Source organism: Eleutherodactylus coqui, chromosome 6 (genome assembly GCF_035609145.1).
Source record: "Eleutherodactylus coqui strain aEleCoq1 chromosome 6, aEleCoq1.hap1, whole genome shotgun sequence".
Lineage (NCBI taxonomy): Eukaryota > Metazoa > Chordata > Amphibia > Anura > Eleutherodactylidae > Eleutherodactylus > Eleutherodactylus coqui.
The window spans coordinates 42747847-42771656 of NC_089842.1; the positions used below are offsets into that span (position 1 = coordinate 42747847).

A 23810-nucleotide genomic window follows, 5' to 3' on the forward strand; every position below is an offset into this window, starting at 1 on the left:
CGCACGTAAAATTTGGACGCTAATTCTTTTGCGCATAGAATTGAATAATCGAGTTGGGACCCATTAGCTTTTCCTATTTATGACATAATCAATGCTCGTGCCAAATTTCCCGTTTCTATGACACCGGAAAGTGAGAAAATTAGATTCTGTACGTAAAATTTGGACGCTAATTCTTTTGCGCATAGAATTGAATAATCGAGTTGGGACCCATTAGCTTTTCCTATTTATGACATAATCAATGCTCGTGCCAAATTTCCCGTTTCTATGACACCGGAAAGTGAGAAAATTAGATTCTGTACGTAAAATTTGGACGCTAATTCTTTTGCGCATAGAATTGAATAATGGAGTTGGGACCCATTAGCGTTTCCTATTTATGACATAATCAATGCTCGTGCCAAATTTCCTGTTTCTATGACACCGGAAAGTGAGAAAATTACATTCCGCACGTAAAATTTCGACGCCAATTCTTTTGCGCTAGAATTGAATAATCGAGTTGGGACCCATTAGCTTTTCCTATTTATGACATAATCAATGCTCGTGCCAAATTTCCCGTTTCTATGACACCGGCAAGTGAGAAAATTACATTCCGCACGTAAAATTTGGACGCTAATTCTTTTGCGCATAGAATTGAATAATCGAGTTGGGACCCATTAGCTTTTCCTATTTATGACATAATCAATGCTCGTGCCAAATTTCCAGTTTCTATGACACCGGAAAGTGAGAAAATTAGATTCCGTGCGTAAAATTTCGACGCCAATTCTTTTGCGCTAGAATTGAATAATGGAATTGGGACGTATTAACTTTTCCTATTTATGACATAATCAATGCTCGTGCCAAATTTCCCGTTTCTATGACACCGGAAAGTGAGAAAATTACATTCCGCACGTAAAATTTCGACGCCAATTCTTTTGCGCTAGAATTGAATAATCGAGTTGGGACCCATTAGGTTTTCCTATTTATGACATAATCAATGCTCGTGCCAAATTTCCAGTTTCTATGACACCGGAAAGTGAGAAAATTAGATTCCGTACGTAAAATTTCGACGCCAATTCTTTTGCGCTAGAATTGAATAATGGAATTGGGACGTATTAACTTTTCCTATTTATGACATAATCAATGCTCGTGCCAAATTTCCCGTTTCTATGACACCGGCAAGTGAGAAAATTACATTCCGCACGTAAAATTTGGACGCTAATTCTTTTGCGCATAGAATTGAATAATCGAGTTGGGACCCATTAGCTTTTCCTATTTATGACATAATCAATGCTCGTGCCAAATTTCCAGTTTCTATGACACCGGAAAGTGAGAAAATTAGATTCCGTACGTAAAATTTGGACGCTAATTCTTTTGCGCATAGAATTGAATAATGGAGTTGGGACCCATTAACTTTTACTATTTATGACATAATCAATGCTCGTGCCAAATTTCCTGTTTCTATGACACGGAAAGTGAAAAAATTACATTCCGCACATAAAATTTCGACGCCAATTCTTTTGCGCTAGAATTGAATAATCGAGTTGGGACCCATTAGCTTTTCCTATTTATGACATAATCAATGCTCGTGCCAAATTTCCCGTTTCTATGACACCAGAAAGTGAGAAAATTAGATTCCGTATGTAAAATTTGGACGCTAATTCTTTTGCGCATAGAATTGAATAATCGAGTTGGGACCCATTAGCTTTTCCTACTTATGACATAACCAATGCTCGTGCCAAATTTCCCGTTTCTATGACACCGGAAAGTGAGAAAATTACATTCCGCACGTAAAATTTCGACGCCAATTCTTTTGCGCTAGAATTGAATAATCGAGTTGGGACCCAATTTCTTTTCCTATTTTGGAGATAATCTATGCTTGCGCCAAATTTCATGTTTCTACGACATCGGAAAGTTGGAGAACTTTTGGCGAGTCAGTCAGTCAGTCAGTCAGTGAGTGAGTGAGTGAGTGAGTGAGTCAGTGAGGGCTTTCAGCTTTATATATATAGATATAATTATATATGTACAGCTGGTATAACCTGTGTATATACTGTATATAATTATATATGTACAGCTGGTATAACCTGGGTATATACTGTATATAATTATATATGTACAGCTAGTATAACTTGGGTATATACTGTATATTTGAACACTTTACACACAACTGAAAAACGCATCAGAAACCTGCATGCAGTTTAAAGACCGCCTGTATTGTTTGAATCCCCGTGCGGTTTATAATGGTGCATGCAGTTATGGATGTGATTTTAATTGTGGTTCATAAATGCAACAAAATCTATGAACACAGTGTTAGGCCGGCTGCACACAACTGGGCCGGATTCTGCATGCGTGAGCCCGCAGTGGAATCCAACCCTGTGCCCGGCTGGCATCTACGCGGACCAGTAATTTCTTTTTTCTGTACTATGGATGGTCCACATGGCGAGCCGTCGGACCCGCGCAGTACAGTTTTTTTCTTTTAATCACTGACTTTCCAGCGCCGTCGCTAGGAGATGACGCGGGTGCCCGCGACTTTTCCGCAATGTCAGGGCAGCGGGTCGCAAGCCTTGCATTGAGTTCAATGGAGGCCGTCCGTACAGAATCTGCACTAAAATACAGCATGCCGTGATTTTTCCTCCTTGAGCGGAAAACCGCAATTGATCTCGTGTAGAGGAAAAAACGCTTTTCCATAGCATGCTATGGGCGGTACATGCTGCAGAATCCGTAGGCGGACGCCCGCTCCATATTCGGCAATGCAAATCCAGCCGTATACAGCCGGCCTTAGGCTATGCCCCATATCACACTCGCCAACATCTGCTGTCCCCACGGATGTGAGGGGTTGTTGTGTTAAAACCAGCTCGCATCACATCATCATATTTTCGTGCGATGCAGAGAAAAAACAAAACAATCACTCCTGTGTATGATCGTATTCAAAAGAATGGGGTCATATTCATGTGCGATTTGTACGTCTTGCAACGCACAAATCCCGCGCAACTTTTGCGCCCGTGTGAAAGCAGCCTAAGACATTACCAACAGGTTTTTATGTAGTCAAGGAAAGGGGCTAGATCATGTATGCAAATTAGCACAGTTTAGGTATAGGTACTGGTACAAATGGAGGGGGGGGGGGGGGCTGCTGAACTTTTGCACCCTGGCCCTTTAGCCTTTAGGTACGCCCCTGCTGCAGGGGATTTAGTTTCCTTTCACCTCAGTAATTGGGTACGCAGATTATGTGTAGTTTAAAAGTTTATGATTTATAAAGAAGAGAAAATGAGAGACAGCTAGAGCGATTTTATTATAGACCGAATGACAGACTAAATTATTATATAAGCACAGAGACATCATGTACGAGTACACAGCTCCTCACCATTCCGGAAAAAGCTTAAGGAGAGGTTGTTGCACTTCTAGCTGCTTTTCTGCAGGAAGCAGATAGCTGCATATGTTACGCAGAGGCCCAGGTTGGTATTAAAGACTGAGTGAATTCAAGTGAATGGGACTCAGCCTGTTGTACCAGCCCTGGTCACTGCACAATGTATGGAGCTGTCTGCTGCCTACACCAAGACAGCTAGAAGTTGGACAACCCCTTTAAAATCATGCTCAGAGGTCATCGCAGTTTTAGACCTCATGTTCTTTCACAGCCAAAGCAAAGAAGGTATGCGTATTATCTAGGTGGTGATCTGGAATTTCACTGTCATCGACCTGGAAGCTTTTTATAGAGCATCCTGCAGCTGACAGCGCCATCCTCACCATCTTTTCATCACGCATCACTGTGTGATATTTCCTGCCCCCAATTGTGAAATGACTTGCATTGAGCCCTCCAATCATCACCATCTTTCCCCCGACGTTCAGCAGTGAAGCCAACTTCTTCGTGTTATCAGTGTAGGAAGCTTGGTCTTTGCTGACTGGGCCAAGACCCCAAACACTGAGGATGCAATCGACTTTCGGAAGCACATGTGGGTCGGTGATGTTTTCTTTGGTGAAGTCGCAGTGGAGGATGTGCTTCACTTTTTCTCTCAGTTTCTTCTCCAGCTCCTGAGCTCTTTCTCTGAAACACAGATACAAAGTAATGCAGCGGACAATCTTTGACTATCAGCCATTCAGTCGCATAGAATATATATAATTCTGTCACCATAATGCGGTAAGGGGTAACATGATCATTAAGGGGGTATTCCAGGATTTTTTCTGGATAGCTCATCACTATTTGATCTGTGGGAATCCCATGTTTGGGATCCCTGCCAATCAGCTGATTGTCCTGCCCGCTGCATCATCAGTGGTCCGGGGAGGAAGTGTAAGTGTCGGCTTCACTCCCAATAAGATCAATAATACACAACCAGCATCATTTTATATGGCTATATAGCTGGGCGGGAGCCAGAGTAGAAGCCAACGTGATAACCCAAGCTGTCCCCCTCTTTGGTATACTACAAAGTTGGCATCACAAAATTCACAAATTCACCCAGAAGTCTACTAAATAGTCCAACTGCCCACTAAATAGCGCTGATAGTGATCAGTGTGCCCACACTGCCCAGGCACTGGTGACGCAAATCAAAGTTCTGTTTAGTGCTGGCACAGTGAAAGAACCCAGTCTGCAGTCTATAGAACTCACCAGACCTGACTAACACAGCAGACAGCACACAGGGTGGCGCCGGCGCAAGTATAAGGAGTTCGAGTGAGTAGACCCAGGTCTCACTGAAGTTGGACCAGACTCGGGAAAGGGGGCGATCAACTCTAGGTAAGCAGGTTTGACTGCAGCCAGGCCTAGGCAAATTGAAGTGTTCCGAGCAGGCCAAGGAGGAGGAACTGCTTTGGAATGAACAGTGCAGATCGACACATTCTAGCCCAGGTAGTAGTGGCACAGGATTAGTCAACAGGTGGATCTAGCATGGCCGCCCACAACAAGCACAGCCAGTGTTAACTCCACCTTAACAGAGTGTCCAAACGCTGGCTGCACATCTGCGCAGAGTGCCCTCCTGGTGCTGCAGCCAATGTCAGGTGACAGGTCAGTCTTATGACGGGGTGGAAAAGCTTACTTGCAGCGGCTGCAGTCAGAGTTGTAGACACTAGTGGTAGGTGGCAGCTCAATATTTTCTGTTTAGAGTCACAGGTGCGCAAACATGGCCGCCTGCTGAATCAATGGCTAGTGTGGCCCACCGGGGCCTGCCAGGGAGAGTCAGTGACATCACTAAGATCCTCTTTTTCAGTCCAATAACAATCTATCATTCCTCACCTGCTGCCGATGAGATCACAAACTTTCTGCATCGCATGGGAGAAATCCAAAGCATCCGGCTGGTTCTGTCTCCACTTCTCCAGTTCTGCAGCGTTATGTGCATTGGCATTCAACACAGTGATGTCCTGGCAGGTGTCTAGCAGTACTAAGAGGTGGGGAATGCCTAGACCCGTAGCAAACTCAATCACAGAGCCTCCGCCAATGCTGTCTGGAACAGAAGATGTCACATAGTTAAGGGGTATTTCCATATAAATATGTCACATAATCTATAATATACCTGCTATAGCTACCCTGTTACCCTGAAAGTAATACCTTGGTATGTACTAATGTGTTGTTTATATTTCTAATGCTGCAGGCTACTACATTGCCCAGCAAGCTCGCTGGCTTTCCACTAAGCTTGTGTGTAATAATAACTATCAATGTGAACAAGCAATGCTGCATTGTAAATCATAGAGGGGGGGGGGGGGCAAAGCTGCAGTGCAAATCATAGAGGGGGGGACAAAGCTGCAGTGTAAATCATAGATGGGGGACAAAGCTGCAGTGTAAATCATAGAGGGGGGGGACAAAGCTACAGTGTAAATCATAGAGGGGGGGACAAAGCTACAGTGTAAATCATAGAGGGGGGGGACAAAGCTGCAGTGTAAATCATAGAGGGGGGGGACAAAGCTACAGTGTAAATCATAGAGGGGCGGGACAAAGCTGCAGTGCAAAATATGGAGGGGGATAAAGCTGCAGCGTGAGTTACTGATGAAGCGGGAGGTAGATTTCAGTCCATCCCAAACTGCTTTAGACTACTCAGTTAAAGGGGTTGTCCAATTGCCAGACAAATGTTTAAGTATAGATTCAAATGTGTTAAAATAACAAAAGCAGCAGTCCTTACCTGTCCTCTATCCTGGTATTACGATGCCACAGCCCTGCGATCCTTGCAGTATTTGTTTTTGGAACTAATATCACCTGACTGCTGCAGTCAATTAGAGGCAACTGCCATTCCCATGGCATCATCACTCAAATGCTGGGAGCCATGATGCCAAGAGAACGGCACCTGACTGCTGCAGACTATGATAGGCTGCACTGATCAGGTGGTATCTGTTCCACAACAAAGATCGGGAGGACTGTGGGAGCTGCAGCGTTGGATCACCGGGGCAGAGAACAGGTAAGTACCCCTGCTATCGTTATTTTAACACATTTGAGCCTATACTTCAAAAATTGTCTGGCACCGGACAACCCCATTAAACATGTACCGCTGTCCTATTGGGACAAAGCTGAGGTGTAAAGTATAGAGAAGAGACAAAGCTGCAGCTAGAGCCTCAGATGAGACAGGAGATGTGTTTTAGACTATGTCAGACTTCTAATAGAAGTTCACCTACTGCAGTCACTGGTTGTCCAGGGAGGAGAGCCCTGGCAAGTTGATGGAGGTGTAGTAGACCAGAACACAATCCTGGTCCCCTCCATAAATGTCATACATGTATTGTCTTATGTGGGTGCACTGTGCAAAGCTGTCTTGTCATTTTCTGCATGTGTGTTGCACAGCTGCAGCGTCTGAAGAGTTAACTGTTATAAAATTATAGCCTGTCAGCTCTGTGTGCTGAATGTATCTATTCTATCGTGTTATGTGGTAAAAGTGAGGTTATAAAAGAGAGAAATTGAGAACAAGAAAGAGTCCATCTTCAGGAGGAGAGAGTGCTAACACAGAGCTGCATGGAAGCACCTTTAGCTTCCATGTAGGTGAAGATGGAAGAGGAAGAGCGACATCCCGTAGCATCTGGAGAGTGGATGTGAGAGGAGTGAGTCTCAGAAAACAGAGAAAGAGTCTGCTACCACAGTTTTCTAAATCAGGTACCCGTTCACACCACAGGCTTTTCCTGTGTGGCCGTCCGTTAGTTAGGATTAGAGATGAGCGAACGTACTCGTCCGAGCTTGATACTCGTTCGAGTATTAGCGTGTTCGAGATGCTCGTTACTAGAGGCGAGCACCACGCGATGTTCGAGTTACTTTCACTTTCATCTCTGAGACGTTAGCGCGCTTTTCTGGCCAATAGAAAGACAGGGAAGGCATTACAACTTCCCCCTGCGACGTTCAAGCCCTATACCACCCCCCTGCAGTGAGTGGCTGGCGAGATCAGGTGTCACCCGAGTATTTAAATCTGCCCCGCCCGCGGCTCGCCACAGATGCATTCTGACATTGTTCAGGGAAAGTGCTGCTGCTGGTGCTGCTGCTATAGGGAGAGCGTTAGGAGTTATTTTAGGCTTCAAGAACCCCAACGGTCCTTCTTAGGGCCACATCTGACCGTGTGCAGTACTGTTGAGGCTACTTTTAGCAGTGTTGCACAATTTTTTTTTTTTGTATATCGGCCGTACAGAGCATTGCGTCCGCAGTCTGCAGTCATTGTACAGAGTATAGGGGCAGTACTGGTGAGGCAGGGAAAGAGATATTCAGGCTATATACGCAGTGGGCTTTTTCCAAAAAATTGATCGCCGTCATCCCGCCAGAGGGAAACAGTATACATAATATTATACGCTGCCTACACTATCTATCTGCTGGGGGTTGTAGTCCTAATTAATACGCAGCTAAGTGTTACAGCAGGCTTGCGCAAAATTGTTTCCTGGATCTGCTGTCTCTGTTACATCAGCACCGTCATCCCGCCAGAGGGAAACAGTATACATAATATTATACGCTGCCTACAGTATCTATCTGCTGGGGGTTGTAGTCCTAATTAATACGCAGCTAAGCGTTACAGCAGGCTTGTGCAAAATTGTTTCCTGGATCTGCTGTCTCTGTTACATGATCGCCGTCATCCCGCCAGAGGGAAACAGTATACATAATATTATACGCTGCCTACAGTATCTATCTGCTGGGGGTTGTAGTCCTAATTAATATGCAGCTAAGCATTACAGCAGGCTTGCGCAAAATTGTTTCCTGGATCTGCTGTCTCTGTTACATGATCGCCGTCATCCCGCCAGAGGGAAAGAGTATACATAATGTTATACGCTGCCTACAGCATCTATCTGCTGGGGCTTGTAGTCCTAATTAATACGCAGCTAAGCGTTACAGCAGGCTTGCGCAAAATTGTTTCCTGGATCTGCTGTCTCTGTTACATGATCGCCGTCATCCCGCCAGAGGGAAACAGTATACATAATATTATACGCTGCCTACAGTATCTGTCTGCTGTATCAGCTCAGCATTTTAAAAAAATAAAAGCAAAATACTTAAGGCCTACTACTGGCCTTTGGCCACTTGACTGCTTCTGCGCTGTGAATTCCACTAGCTCAGTCATACGCACCTACGTCTCACTACAGGCGTGCGCAAAATTGTTTCCTGGCTCTGCTGTGCGTTCCGTAAGGGAAGTCAGCCTCCAACCACAGGCCAATAAGCGGCACATTTAATTACAGCGTTCTGTTTCTGCACTACTGGTAATACAGCATGCTGAGGGGTAGGGGTAGGCCTAGAGGACGTGGACAAGCCAAAAAAGAAAGATGTGGGCTCACCTCACCAGCAGTAACTTTCAATGTTGCAGGAAGATCTGGGATCCAACAGGAGCTCCATCCTCAAGTAGCCGACGGCAAACGGCCAAATTCCATATGAGCAGAAAATAGAGATGGAGGGGAGCTGCTACCGTTAAAAATTTCCTTCTTTATTGAATAAAATAAAGCATACAGCTCACAAGTGCACGCTGAACGCGTTTCGGCAAAAGCCTTTGTCAACAGCTGTTGACAAAGGCTTTTGCCGAAACGCGTTCAGCGTGCACTTGTGAGCTGTATGCTTTATTTTATTCAATGAAGAAGGAAATTTTTAACGGTAGCAGCTCCCCTCCATCTCTATTTTCTGCTCATATAGAGGACGTGGACGCGGGCGAGGACGCGGAGGCCCAAGTCAGGGTGTGGGCACAGGCCGAGCTCCTGATCCAGGTGTATCGCAGCCGACTGCTGCGGGATTAGGAGAGAGGCACGTTTCTGGCGTCCCCACATTCATCTCACAATTAATGGGTCCACGCGGTAGACCTTTATTAGAAAATGAGCAGTGTGAGCAGGTCCTGTCGTGGATGGCAGAAAGTGCATCCAGCAATCTATCGACCACCCAGAGTTCTGCGCCGTCCACTGCTGCAACTCTGAATCCTCTGGCTGCTGCTCCTCCTTCCTCCCAGCCTCCTCACTCCATTACAATGACACATTCTGAGGAGCAGGCAGACTCCCAGGAACTGTTCCCGGGCCCCTGCCCAGAATGGCCAGCAATGGTTCCTCTCCCACCGGAGGAGTTTGTCGTGACCGATGCCCAACCTTTGGAAAGTTCCCGGGGTCTGGGGGATGAGGCTGGGGACTTCCGGCAACTGTCTCAAGAGCTTTCAGTGGGTGAGGAGGACGATGACGATGAGACACAGTTGTCTATCACTCAGGTAGTAGTAATTGGAGTAAGTCCGAGGGAGGAGCGCACAGAGGATTCGGAGGAAGAGCAGCAGGACGATGAGGTGACTGACCCCACCTGGTTTGCTACGCCTACTGAGGACAGGTCTTCAGAGGGGGAGGCAAGTGCAGCAGCAAGGCAGGTTGGAAGAGGCAGTGCGGTGGCCAGGGGTAGAGACAGGGCCAGACCGAATAATCCACCAACTGTTTCCCAAAGCGCCCCCTCGCGCCATGCCACCCTGCAGAGGCTGAGGTGCTCAAAGGTCTGGCAGTTTTTCACTGAGAGTGCAGACGACCGACGAACAGTGGTGTGCAACCTTTGTCGCGCCAAGATCAGCCGGGGAGCCACCACCACCAGCCTCACCACCACCAGCATGCGCAGACATATGATGGCCAAGCACCCCACAAGGTGGGACGAAGGCCGTTCACCGCCTCCGATTTGCACCACTGCCTCTCCCCCTGTGCCCCAACCTGCCACTGAGATCCAACCCCCCTGTCAGGACACAGGCACTACCGTCTCCTGGCCTGCACCCACACCCTCACCTCCGCTGTCCTCGGCCCCATCCACCAATGTCTCTCAGCGCACCGTCCAGCCGTCGCCAGCGCGAGTGTTTGAGCGCAAGCGCAAGTACGCCGCCACGCACCCACACGCTCAAGCGTTAAACGTGCACATAGCCAAATTGATCAGCCTGGAGATGCTGCCGTATAGGCTTGTGGAAACGGAGGCTTTCAAATACATGATGGCGGTGGCGGCCCCGAGCTACTCGGTTCCCAGTCGCCACTACTTTTCCCGATGTGCCGTCCCAGCCCTGCACGACCACGTCTCCCGCAACATTGTACGCGCCCTCACCAACGCGGTTACTGCCAAGGTCCACTTAACAACGGACACGTGGACAAGCACAGGCGGGCAGGGCCACTATATCTCCCTGACGGCACATTGGGTGAATTTAGTGGAGGCTGGGACAGAGTCAGAGCCTGGGACCGCTCACGTCCTACCCACCCCCAGAATTGCGGGCCCCAGCTCGGTGGTGGTATCTGCGGTGGTGTATGCTTCCTCCACTAAACCACCCTCCTCCTCCTCCTCCTACGCAACCTCTGTCTCGCAAGCAAGATGTGTCAGCAGCAGCACGTCGCCAGCAGTCGGTGTCGCGCGGCGTGGCTGCACAGCGGTGGCCAAGCGTCAGCAGGCCGTGCTGAAACTACTCAGCTTAGGAGAGAAGAGGCACACGGCCCACGAACTGCTGCAGGGTCTGACAGAGCAGACCGACCGCTGGCTTGCGCCGCTGAGCCTCCAACCGGGCATGGTCGTGTGTGACAACGGCCGTAACCTGGTGGCGGCTCTGCAGCTCGGCAGCCTCACGCACGTGCCATGCCTGGCCCACGTCTTTAATTTGGTGGTTCAGCGCTTTCTGAAAAGCTACCCACGCTTGTCAGACCTGCTCGGAAAGGTGCGTCGGCTCTGCGCACATTTCTGCAAGTCCCACACGGACGCTGCCACCCTGCGCACCCTGCAACATCGGTTTAATCTGCCAGTGCACCGACTGCTGTGCAACGTGCCCACACGGTGGAACTCTGTGCTCCACATGTTGGCCAGGCTCTATGAGCAGCGTAGAGCTATAGTGGAATACCAACTCCAACATGGGCGGCGCAGTGGGAGTCAGCCTCCTCAATTCTTTACAGAAGAGTGGGCCTGGTTGGCAGACATCTGCCAGGTCCTTGGAAACTTTGAGGAGTCTACCCAGATGGTGAGCGGCGATGCTGCAATCATTAGCGTCACCATTCCTCTGCTATGCCTCTTGAGAAGTTCCCTGCAAAGCATAAAGGCATACGCTTTGCGCTCGGAAACAGAGGTGGGGGAAGACAGTATGTCGCTGGATAGTCAGAGCACCCTCCTGTCTATATCTCAGCGCGTTGAGGAGGAGGAGTAGGTAGAGGAGCATGAGGAGGAGGGGGAAGAGACAGCTTGGCCCACTGCAGAGGGTACCCATGCTGCTTGCCTGTCATCCTTTCAGCGTGTATGGCCTGAGGAGGAGGAGGAGGATCCTGAAAGTGATCTTCCTAGTGAGGACAGCAATGTGTTGCGTACAGGTACCCTGGCACACATGGCTGACTTCATGTTAGGATGCCTTTCTCGTGACCCTCGCGTTACACGCATTCTGGCCACTACGGATTACTGGGTGTACACACTGCTCGCCCCGCGGTATAAGGAGAACCTTTCCACTCTCATACCAAAAGAGGAAAGGGGTTCGAGAGTGATGCTATACCACAGGACCCTGGCGGAGAAGCTGATGGTAAAATTCCCATCCGACAGCGCTAGTGGCAGAAGGCGCAGTTCCGAGGGCCAGGTAGCAGGGGAGGCGCGGAGATCAGGCAGTATGTACAGCACAGGCAGGGGAACACTCTCTAAGGCCTTTGACAGCTTTCTGGCTCCCCAGCAAGACTGTGTCACCGCTCCCCAGTCAAGGCTGAGTCCGCGGGAGCACTGTAAAAGGATGGTGAGGGAGTACGTAGCCGATCGCACGACCGTGGTCCGTGACGCCTCTGCCCCCTACAACTACTGGGTGTCGAAGCTGGACACGTGGCCTGAACTTGTGCTGTATGCCCTGGAGGTGCTTGCTTGTCCTGCGGCTAGCGTCTTGTCAGAGAGGGTGTTTAGTGCGGCTGGGGGAATCATCACGGATAAGCGTACCCGCCTGTCAACCGACAGTGCCGACAGACTTACACTCATAAAGATGAACAAAGCCTGGATTTCCCCAGACTTTTCTTCTCCACCAGCGGACAGCAGCGATACCTAAACAATACGTAGGCTGCACCCGCGGATGGAAGCATCGTTCTGTATCCCCATCAAAAACGGGGACCTTTTAGCTTCATCAATCTGTGTATTATATTCATCCTCCTCCTCCTGCTCCTCCTCCTGAAACCTCACGTAATCACGCCGAACGGGCAATTTTTCTTAGGCCCACAAGGCTCAGTCATATAATTTTTGTAAACAATTTTTATACGTTTCAATGCTCATTAAAGCGTTGAAACTTTCACCTGAACCAATTTTTATTTTAACTGGGCTGCCTCCAGGCCTAGTTACAAATTAAGTCACATTAACCAAAGCGATTAATGGGTTTCACCTGCCCTCTTGGTTGGGCATGGGCAATTTTTCTGAGGTACATTAGTACTGTTGGTACACCAATTTTTTGGGGCCCTCGCCTACAGTGTAATCCAATTAATTTTTTGCCCACCTGCATTAAAGCTGACGTTACATCAGCTGTGCTGGGCACTGCAATGGGATATATTTATGTACCGCCGGTGGCTTCCTGGCACCCACCCATGCTGTCGGTCCACACGGAGTTGTACCTGCCTGTGACTATTTATAAAAAACCCCAGTCTGACTGGGGCATGCAGTGTGGCCTGAAGCCCACCTGCATTAAACATGACATTACCTCAGCTGTGCTGGGCACTGCAATGGGATATATTTATGTACCGCCGGTGGCTTCCTGGCACCCACCCATGCTGTCGGTCCACACGGAGTTGTAACTGCATGTGTCCACTTCTAAAGAACCCCAGTCTGACTGGGGCATGCAGTGTGGGCCAAAGCCCACCTGCATTAAACATGACATTACCTCAGCTGTGCTGGGCACTGCAATGGGATATATTTATGTACCGCCGGTGGGTTCCAGAGAGCCACCCATGCCGTGGATCCACAGGGACTTCACAATAGGGAGTTGTACCTGCCTGTGTCTATGAATTAAAAACCCCGGTCAGGTTGGGGCATGCAGTGTGGGCCGAAGCCCACCTGCATTTAATCTGACGTTAGCTCTGCTGTCCAGGGCACTGCAATGGGATACATTTATGTACAGCCAGTGGGTTCTAGGGAGCCACCCATGCTGTGGGTGCACACGGAATTCCCATTGCGGAGTTGTACCTGCCTGTGACTATTTATAAAAAACCGCGGTCTGACTGGGGCATGCAGACACCTTGACAGAATGAATAGTGTGTGGAACATAGGTTCCCCATTGCTATGCCCATGTGTGCAGCTCCAGATGGAGGTGGCACAGGATTGGATTTCTCATTGCTTCTGTACAGCATTGTGGGCTATCGCCCCGCCCCTTTTAAAGAGGGTCGCTGCCTAGCCGTGCCAACCCTCTGCAGTGTGTGCCTGCAGTTCCTCCTCATGGCAGACGCACTTATAAATAGACATGAGGGTGGTGTGGCATGAGGGCAGCTGAAGGCTGCGCATGGACAATTTGGTGTGCGCTGTGGACACTGGGTCGTGCGGGGGGTTGGGCAGCATGTAACCCAGGAGAAGTGGCAGCGGAGTGTCATGCAGACAGTGATTGTACTTTGTTGGAGGTAGTGTGGTGCTTAGCTAAGGTATGCATTGCTAATGAGGGCTTTTCAGAAGTAAAAATTGTTGGGAGGGGGGGCACTCTTGCCGCTATTGTGGCTTAATAGTGGGACCTGGGAACTTGAGATGCAGCCCAACATGTAGCCCCTCGCCTGCCCTATCCGTTTCTGTGTCGTTCCCATCACTTTCTTGAATTGCCCAGATTTTCACAAATGGAAACCTTAGCGAGCATCGGCGATATACAAAAATGCTCGGGTCGCCCATTGACTTCAATGGGGTTCGTTATTTGAAACGAACCCTCGAGCATCGCGAAAATTTCGTCCCGAGTAACGAGCACCCGAGCCTTTTGGTGCTCGCTCATCTCTAATAATCACACAAAAATCGCTCAAAAGATTTTTTGAGCGATAATCGTTGTGTCTAATCCAGCCTTATGTATATGGCGGTTTTCAGTGATTGTTTGTTTTTAGATTTCCCTTTCTGTGATACATTTATATTAGTGTAGGGACTCACAAAACACCTTGACGATTGGCTTGTGAGCTCAAGTATTTTGGCCAAAATCCAACTAATACCCTCACATTTATTATGTATTATTCACATGCAGTGCTGCTTTAAACACCCAGGGAGGTAGTACCAATGTGGTTCACTTTTTAATGTGCAGGGCGTCATTAATAGGTTGCTTGTTTGTATGGTGCACCACATGTATCAGAATGGTCTGCCACTTTGTATCTACTCTGTGCAGGAGTATACACCAAGCAGCCAGCCCCCTCTATATAGGAGGTTGTGTGAGTCGATTTTAACTTCTTTAAGCTACAGGATGTACAGTTATGACCTGCAGCTTCCGGGTATGTATAAAAGGGGATCGAGGGTGGATCCTGTGTCATACAACACAGGTGCCAGCTGTTTCTTACAGCCGACACGTGTCCGCAACAGCTCCGATAAGCTGCACCGCTCATTGGAACTGTTAACCCTTTAAAGGTTGCCATCAATTCTGACAGCGGCATTTAAATGCCACGACCGATGTTCGATTATCCCATACGGTGCCCTGCAATGAGATCGTGGGTTGCCGAATGGTTATCATGGACAGCCGGGGGGCCATCTGAAAGCTCGCAGGACTACCACTGCAGAATGCCACTGGCATGGCTTGATAGAATGCCTGTCAGATCGTGATATTATGTAATTCTATGGCATTACATTATACTGTAGGAGCGATCAAAGCATTGCAAGTTCTTCTCCCCTATGGGGATTAAAAATGAAGTAAGTTTAAAAAAGTATTACTATTTATTAAAAATAAATAAAAGGTAATAGAAGTTAAAAAAAACCTTTTGCCATATTTATAATACATAAAAAAACAAAAAAACAAATTTGGTATTGCTATGTCCGTAAAAGTCTGATCTGTCAAAATAATGCATTATTTACCCTGCACGGTGAACGTCATAAAACCCCCCCCGCCAGAATTGCTTTTTTTTTGGGTCTCTAAGAAAAAATGTAATAAAAAGCGATCAAAAAGTCACATGTACTCCAAAATGGTACCCATAGAAACTACAGGACGTCGCACAAAAAATGAGCCCTCGCACAACTATGGCAACGAAAAAATATAAAAAGTTATGGCTGTCAAAAGATGGCGACAGAAAATAATTTAAAAAAATGAAATATATTTGAAAAAAAATAAAAGTAGTACAGAAAAAAAAAGATATAAATTTGGTATTGTAGTATTCGTACTGACCTACAGAATAAAGTTAGCATGTTATTTTTGTTGCAGTGTGTACACCGTAGAAACAAGATGCACGTAAAGATGATGGAATTTCATTTCTTTTTCATTTCACTCCACTTAGAATTTTTAAAAGGTTTTTCAGTAGATTATGTGGTATATTAAATAGTATAGTTAGGTTATAGTTAAAAAAGGTTAATCATATCCTTAAAATGTATGTATTTTTACATCTTTGTTTTTAGAAACATACATGAAAGTGCCAGTGTGGACGGGTCCTAATAGCAGTGAAGTTGAATTCTTCAGACCAGGGATCGGATAGCAGTCAGCATTAGAAGATACAATTATAGATGAACACTCTCTAAAACCAACATAACTGGGTATATACTGCTACCTGCTGGAGATTTTTAGGTACAACACCCTGGTATCACTGAGGCCACTCTCACAGAGGCATTTTTTACAGCTTTTTAGCGGGCGGTTGAAACGCTGTACTGAGCATTTATTGATTTCAATGGGGCTTCTCAGAAGAGCTTCTGTTCTATTTTAGTACGTTGCAGTGATTTTTAACGCACCACATCACCCATTGCAGTGATGGAGTGCCTTAAAAACGCTGTTAAACACATTTGAAAACGCCGTCCCAAAATGCTGAAAAGTGTTTAAAAACACAATGTTTTTGCTAACGCCTGTGTGAGACCGGCCTAAGGGCTTTTTGCACACAAGCATAAATACACAGCAATTGCACGCATAATATGCAGTGACTGGGGCTCATTGATTTCAAAGGGTTCATTCATAGCTACGATGGTCGCGTGAAAAAAAACCCGACATGCCTAACTTGATGCGTATTATGCACCGTAGTAGCCAATTGAAATCTGCATGTTTTCTGTGTATTGAGGCATGAAGTCAATGGGATTTTGTGCCTTTTTTTTTTTTACATATGTAAAACGCTGTGCATTTAGGACTGCCGAAGGTAGAAAAACATAGGGTGACAGCATATTTCGTTGCATATTCATGGACTGAAATACACGCCTTTGTGAATGCACCTTAACTGCTGATATGACAGGGATCAGTCTTGAATACATTCTACATCACTCCATTTTCTTCTTTTTTGCTGTCTCTCCAGTTTACTTGCCGTTCCGTCCTGCTGTCCTCCCTGCAGCTAGTCACGTGCTACTGCAATCCCTAGCCTCAGCATTAGCACGACTGAGGCCAGTGATTGGCTGCAGCAGTCAGGGGCTGTCAAGCATGTGACCGGCTGTCGGGACTGAGGCCAGTGGAGGTCAACAGGATTCAGAGAAAAGGCAAGTGGAGCAGAGAGGCAGCGGAGAAGATGGGGTGTCTAGGACTGCTGACTGTCATGTCTCCTTCATACGTGTACTAGTGAACTGCAAACTCGACTCACAAGCAGATATGACTCAACGATCGACAAACACCTAAAACACTCACCTAGCATACCTGCAAGCATAAACTAATGGAATTGCTATGGTACAAGGTATTGGTTCGTAATTTCGTCAATATATTTAAGCCCACAAACCCGCTGACAAGGGTCCTCGTTGTCTCATGGGTCTCTACTCTAACAAGACAACTACCCCATGAGTCCTGCCTGCAAGTGAGGTGAATGTCCCAATAGGGACGGCCCCACAATGCAACGCAAGGACCTGGCTCACCCTACATGGAAAATGATCCAAGCCAAACAGGACACAGTTCACACCAACAGAAAGGAATGCATACCAGACTGAACAGGACTGTTCACCTTATGTCCGGCCACCTGCACAGACACACAGAACACCTCAGTGTTCACACCTACAGAACAACATGCATGGATGCAAACACAAGAGAAATGAAGAAACCAGGACCCTCTAGCCAGAGGGGCTGATATTTATGTGCAGCAGACCGCTGGTGAATGGCTGACTGGAGAACACCACACCCAACTAGCTCAAACATCATTCCCCTATGACAGTGTGCTCCTGGAAACCCATAGAACTGCAGGTCCCAGGAGCACAACCTGACACTAACGAGGGAACTATTACTACTACAGCCGCTAATGGGGGCTCTATTACTACTGGGGTTGCAAACAGGGGCACTATTACAGTTGGGCTGCTAATGGGGACACTTACTACTGCGGCCACTAATGGGGTCACTATAGATACTGGGGCCACATCACTAAGGCCATATTTACATGGCCAATAGCGAATTGGGCCCGACATTCTCTGGCATCACTAGCATTATAAAGCACACAAACACCCCGTCCATGTGTTGTGCAATGTGCAAGACACCGCACATTGCAAGTCCTATTCTCGTGTCAGTGGTTCACTGAAGGGCAGTATTATGGGCTACAGAGGGGCATGGCTTAGCATAAAAGAGATGTGACATGTCACAAAAATTTGCCAGGGTACAATACACTCGCCACTGTATGTCTCCTTTTGCTGTTCAAACGCTGGGAGGTATGGGGTACCTTCACACATAGCGGAATTGGTGTAACATTTCTACAATTGGAGAATTTGCATCAAAATCCAAACCATTTGGACGGTTTTAGGTGAGCGTTAGGGATGAGCGAACGTGTCCGTTACGGACACATCCGCACCCGGACACCGGCTTTGCCGAACACTGCAGTGTTCGCGCGTAAGTGTCCGGGTGCCGCCGGGGGGCGGGGAGATGCGCGGCGGCGCGGGCGGCAGTAGCGGGGAACAGGGGGGAGCCCTCTCTCTCTCCCTCTCCCCCCCACTCCCCGCCGCACCCCCCCGCGCTGCCACGGCGGCCCCCGAACTTTTTCGCCCGAACACTGAAGTGTTCGCAAAGTTCGGTGTTCGGGCGAAAAAGGGGCGGAGCCGAACGTGTTCGCTCATCTCTAGTGAGCGTATTGTAACATATTAGTAATATGGATGCATATTACGGACGTGTTTCAGATGGCATTACATCCGTATGTTATTAGTGTTTCACAACTATTCAGTAAATGCGCAAAAAATAGGCCATGCTGCATTCTAGAAAAAACGGCCATGAAAAATACAGCCATGTGGTTCACCCATTGAAATTAAATCTATTCAATGCGTATTATGCATGTAAAAAATGTGCGTGCAATTATGTCCTTGTGAATGGGCTGGTAGACTAAGGAACTTTATTCCTGCGTTCCTCTTATTTCTGGCAGCTAACCCTCTCTTATTAGTGTTAGCACCCAACCGAATGCGTGGTTATCTGGAGATTGGTGGATGGGCATATATATTTTGATCAAACTATATACTAGTAACCTTGTGTTTCTGATGTAGCTGGTATATGCATTACAGTTATGTATTTTTCTGATAAAAGACTAGTATTTGAGTGCTGTTACCATGTGCTAACTGAAGCTGCTAGGTGATGTTTTTTTGCATTGATCATGAGTAGAGATGAGCGAGCACCAAAATGCTCAGGTGCTCATTACTCGAGTCGAACTTTCAGTGATGCTCGAGAGTTCGTTTCGAATAACGAACCCCATTGAAGTCAATGGGCGACTCGAGCATTTTTGTATATCGCCGATGCTCGCAAAGGTTTTCATTTGTGAAAACCTGGGAAATTCAAGAAAGTGATGGGAACGACACAGAAACGGATAGGGCAGGCGAGGGGCTACATGTTGGGCTGCATCTCAAGTTCCCAGGTCCCACTATTAAGCCACAATAGTGGCGAGAGTGAGACCCCCCCCCCCCACACACACACACTGTCAGCATAAAGATCGTTCTCCTCTGCCACAGCTGTAACAGCTGTGGCAGAGAAGAACGATGTTAGCCCATTGAATTCAATGGAGCCGGCAATACAGCTGGCTCCATTGAAAGCAATGGGCTGCCGGCGATCGTGGGATGAATTGTCGGGAAGGGCTTAAATATATAAGCCCTTCCCTGCAATTCATCCGGAAATGTGTAAAAATTAAAAAAATATATACTCACCTTGTCCCGGCAGAACGATGTTAGCCCATTGAATTCAATGGAGCCGGCAATACAGCTGGCTCCATTAAAAGCAATGGGCTGCCAGCGATCGCGGGATGAATTGTCGGGAAGGGCTTAAATATATAAGCCCTTCCCTGCAATTCATCCAGAAATGTGTAAAAATAAAAAATATATATATACTCACCTGGTCCCGGCAGACGGAGTTCAGAGCGGCCAGCGGCAGTCCTCCTAAACTGCTCTGAACAGCTGTGAGTAGTATTCAGCAGCCGGGGATTTAGAGTCCCCGCCTGCTGAATGAGCTGCCTCTAATTGGTCACAGCCTGACCAATCAGAGGCAGATTCCACTCACACACCCATTCATGAATTTATGAATGGGTGTGTGACTGCTGCCTCTGATTGGCTCAGCGGGACCAATCAGATGAGAGGCAGCAGTCACTCACCCATTCATAAATTCATGAATGGGTGTGTGAGTGGAATCTGCCTCTGATTGGTCAGGCTGTGACCAATTAGAGGCAGCTCATTCAGCAGGCGGGGACTCTAAATCCCCGGCTGCTGAATACTACTCACAGCTGTTCAGAGCAGTTCAGGAGGACTGCTGCTGGCCGCGCTGAACTCCGTCTGCCGGGACCAGGTGAGTATATATATATTTTTTATTTTTACACATTTCTGGATGAATTGCAAGGAAGGGCTTATATATTTAACCCCTTCCCGACAATTCATCCCGCGATCGCCGGCAGCCCATTGCCTTTAATGGAGCCGGCTGTATTGCCGGCTCCATTGAATTCAATGGGCTAACATCGTTCTGCCGGGACAAGGTGAGTATATATATATATTTTTTTTACACATTTCTGGATGAATTGCAAGGAAGGGCTTATATATTTAAGCCCTTCCCGACAATTCATCCCGCGCTCGCCGGCAGGCCATTGCTTTCAATGGAGCCAGCTGTATTGCCAGCTCCATTGAATTCAATGGTCAGTGCTCGTTTAATCGAGACGAGTATCGCGTGGTGCTCGTCTCGAGTAACGAGCATCTCGAGCACCCTAATACTCGAACGAGCATCAAGCTCGGACGAGTATGCTCGCTCATCTCTAATCATGAGATAAGATAAATATGTGATCTGTATCATCTGACAACTGTGATTTTAGGGAAAAGTCTAAAGTTGAAGGTATCAATTACAATGAGGTGACCTGCTGAGTTCATTCGTCATTCAGGTGCTTCGAGGGAACAGTAACAACAACTTTCAACTTTTGAACAATGAAAAGAAGGAGAAGTCCTATGGCAAGTATAGCACAGCACTGCAAACCACTTTTATGCTAAGCCACGTCCGCTGTGTCCCTTCATAATAATGGTACCCGTTAGTAACTAATTCACAGTAATAGCGCCCCTTCTCACAGTTATTGTGCCCCTTGGTGACCCCCTCACAGTACTGATGACTTTGATATCTCCCAGAATCCCTCTTCTCCCTTCCCGACCAGGCAGAACAAGGAAGGACACAAGTAAACTTAACACTCGTCCCCTCACCATGCCCATCCCAATCTTGCTTGTGGCAGCTTAGGTGAGGTGCCCGCTAGGCTGAGTGCTTCCTCTGTGTCTTGTTCTGGCAGCTCACTACAAAGAACTAATGCGGCTCCATAGTAAAACCTGGAATTTGACCTGAAAAAGAAATAATGTTTATAGCTCAGATACAGCAGCTCACCTCTAGGATATGATGTCACTTCTACAGAGTGATAATGATAGCGCAGTGACTTATAGTGATCACAGGTAACGTCTTCTCTGAATGGAGTCGTCCATATCGCAGACCACCATGATGACTTATTCCCAGTGTAGTGGCCCAGAGTTAATAGGGCCCCTTGATAATGTTATATGTCTGTCTCGTGCCATTGTCTTGTTTGTGGAGTGCATTTGATTTATGTGGATTGGATGATTGCAGGACTGAAAGGGTTAATGTGCGGTATGTACTGTCTTGTCTGGAAAATGTATCGTAGTATATTGTTTTGTGGTCATGTGAGGATGTTACATGTAGGTATTTGCAAGAATGCAAGAGAAGAGAAGTCTGTCAGTCAGGGAGGAAGAATGAGGCATCGGACATCGGTCTGTGTGAAGAGAGAATGGAGGAGGCTGAGCGACTTCCTTGTGCTCGGCCTGGGCCCATTCTACTCGGGAGAACTGCAACTGAGCGCTGGAAGTAGAACAAGCTGCTGCAGAGCAGGAAGAGGACAGCGAGAGTGCGTGTGGACCAGTACAGAGTGAGAGTTGCTGGGAGCTGGATCACACAGATAACTTGGACTGTGGATTATCCGAATACCCCGAGAATCCTGCCTGTTACACCACTATGGCTTGTTATATCTGTACCAAGACTGTTTGTTTGGATTACAGTTTACAAGGTTACAGTAAACGGATAGAACCGACTGTTCCCGGATCTCGTTCAGAAAGTTGCCCTGTGTGTGGGCTACTTTATGTCAGTTGGAAGATCCGCCCCATAGGACGGAACAGTGGCATCACAAGTGAAAACTGGACTTAAGGTAACCCCCAGTTACAACCCCCAGCAGTAATGTGGTTGGGTCCTGAGCTACCCCCATGGAAGGAGATGGTAGAAGCCCGTGACAAAGCCTTTCTCCACCCCGCTGTTCAAATCTGCACTCTCCCCTTTCTGCCACTACCCCTAATCTCTCTGTACCCTTCTATGGTACTAGTATACCCAGTGGCGTAGCAAGGTCAGGTGGTACCCGGTGCAGGAAATTTTTTATCCCCCTAGAGTGGAAAGAGGCTGCCGCAGAAATGGGGAAAGAATTGACATAGCACGTCTTTCAACTCCGCGCATCATGTCAATTTCAGCGCCGCAACGGATCGGCTGCAGTGTGTTGACGAGATTTTTGCAAATCTCGTCGACTTCGCTGGCTAATCACAGGATAAAAGGCCGCGGGCGGAATTTTCGTGCAGAATTTCTCACAGCAATAACACCCCATGTGAACCCAGCCTATACGAAATCATCTAATATAAAAGCCAAAGAATAGACACTGACCCAAAGAATGCTAGTGAAAAACGCGCTATTGGTATCATATTTACCGTCTCCATGCTGACTTGCAGCTAACCTCCCGATCCTCTGCCGCGACTATGACAGCCGCCATGGGGATTCCCTACATCCCCGCAGTGATGCGAGGCTCTTTGCACATGAAAACTCCTCACATCCACGGGGCTTTCACATGGTGGGGATGCAGCACCCCAGAGGGATGACCCCGGACACTTGACTAACGTGAAGAGCTGGGAGGGATAAGTGTTGGCTTGTCACAGTGGCACTTACCAGGCTCTGGTCCCTGAGGGACATCACATAGCCAAGGCCAGAGCAGAATCGCAGGACACCTCCGACACTCCTAAGATAGGGAATGCCAATAAACGGGATGATGGGAGTTGTAGTACTTATCACTCGTGACGCCACTTTTCTCACACACCGGTATGCTACGCGGCAGAGAAATAAACACAGAGACTTATAGCAGACTAGCTTATACCAGTAGTACATATACAATTATATACAGGAGATACCGCATGTACTGCTCCTCTGCTCTCCTGCTCGGGTCCCGACACTGTCACTGCAGGACCAGCTGGACATCCATCCTGACCCCCAGACATTACACACACAGCTCCGCTACATCATTACTGATCCCGAGACATTACATACACAGCTCGGTTACATCCATCCTGATCCCCAGACATCACACAAACAGATCTATTACATCCATCCTGACCCCCAGACATTACACACACAGCTCCGCTACATCCATCTTGACCCCCATAGATCACACACACAACTCTGTTACATCCATCCTAATACCCCACACATCACACACGCAGCTGTGATACATTCATCCGGATCCCCCACACATTACACACGCAGCACTGATACATCCATCCTGACCCCATAATATTACACATACAGCTCTGATACATCCATCCTGACCCCCACACATCACACACACAGCCCTGCTACATCTATCCTGACCTCAACACATCACACACACAGGCCTGCTACATCTATCCTGACCCCAACACATCACACACAGCTGTACTCCACACATCATACACACAGCTCCATTACATGCATTCTGACCCCCACACATCAGACACACAGCTCTATTACATCCATCCTGACCCCCACACATCACACACACAGTTCTACTACATCCATCTTGACCCCCACACATCACAAACACAGCTCTACTCCATCTTGATCCCTTCAGCTCATCCAGCAGGGATCATTACCAACACAGCA

The 23810-nt window shown here is 47.6% G+C and overlaps 1 protein-coding gene across 1 annotated transcript; it reads right to left on the bottom strand.

The window, feature by feature from the left end:
• Nucleotides 1-3243: 3243 nt before the first annotated feature.
• LOC136633530 (nicotinamide N-methyltransferase-like) lies at nt 3244-18094 on the bottom strand. Its single transcript, XM_066609291.1, has 4 exons — nt 18085-18094; nt 17361-17432; nt 5192-5399; nt 3244-4012 (listed from the first exon to the last, which is right to left on the bottom strand). Exons 1-4 carry the CDS (start codon nt 18092-18094, stop codon nt 3583-3585), a joined length of 720 nt encoding a protein of 239 aa, XP_066465388.1. The 3' UTR covers nt 3244-3582.
• Between the last annotated feature and the right edge of the window lie 5716 nt (nt 18095-23810).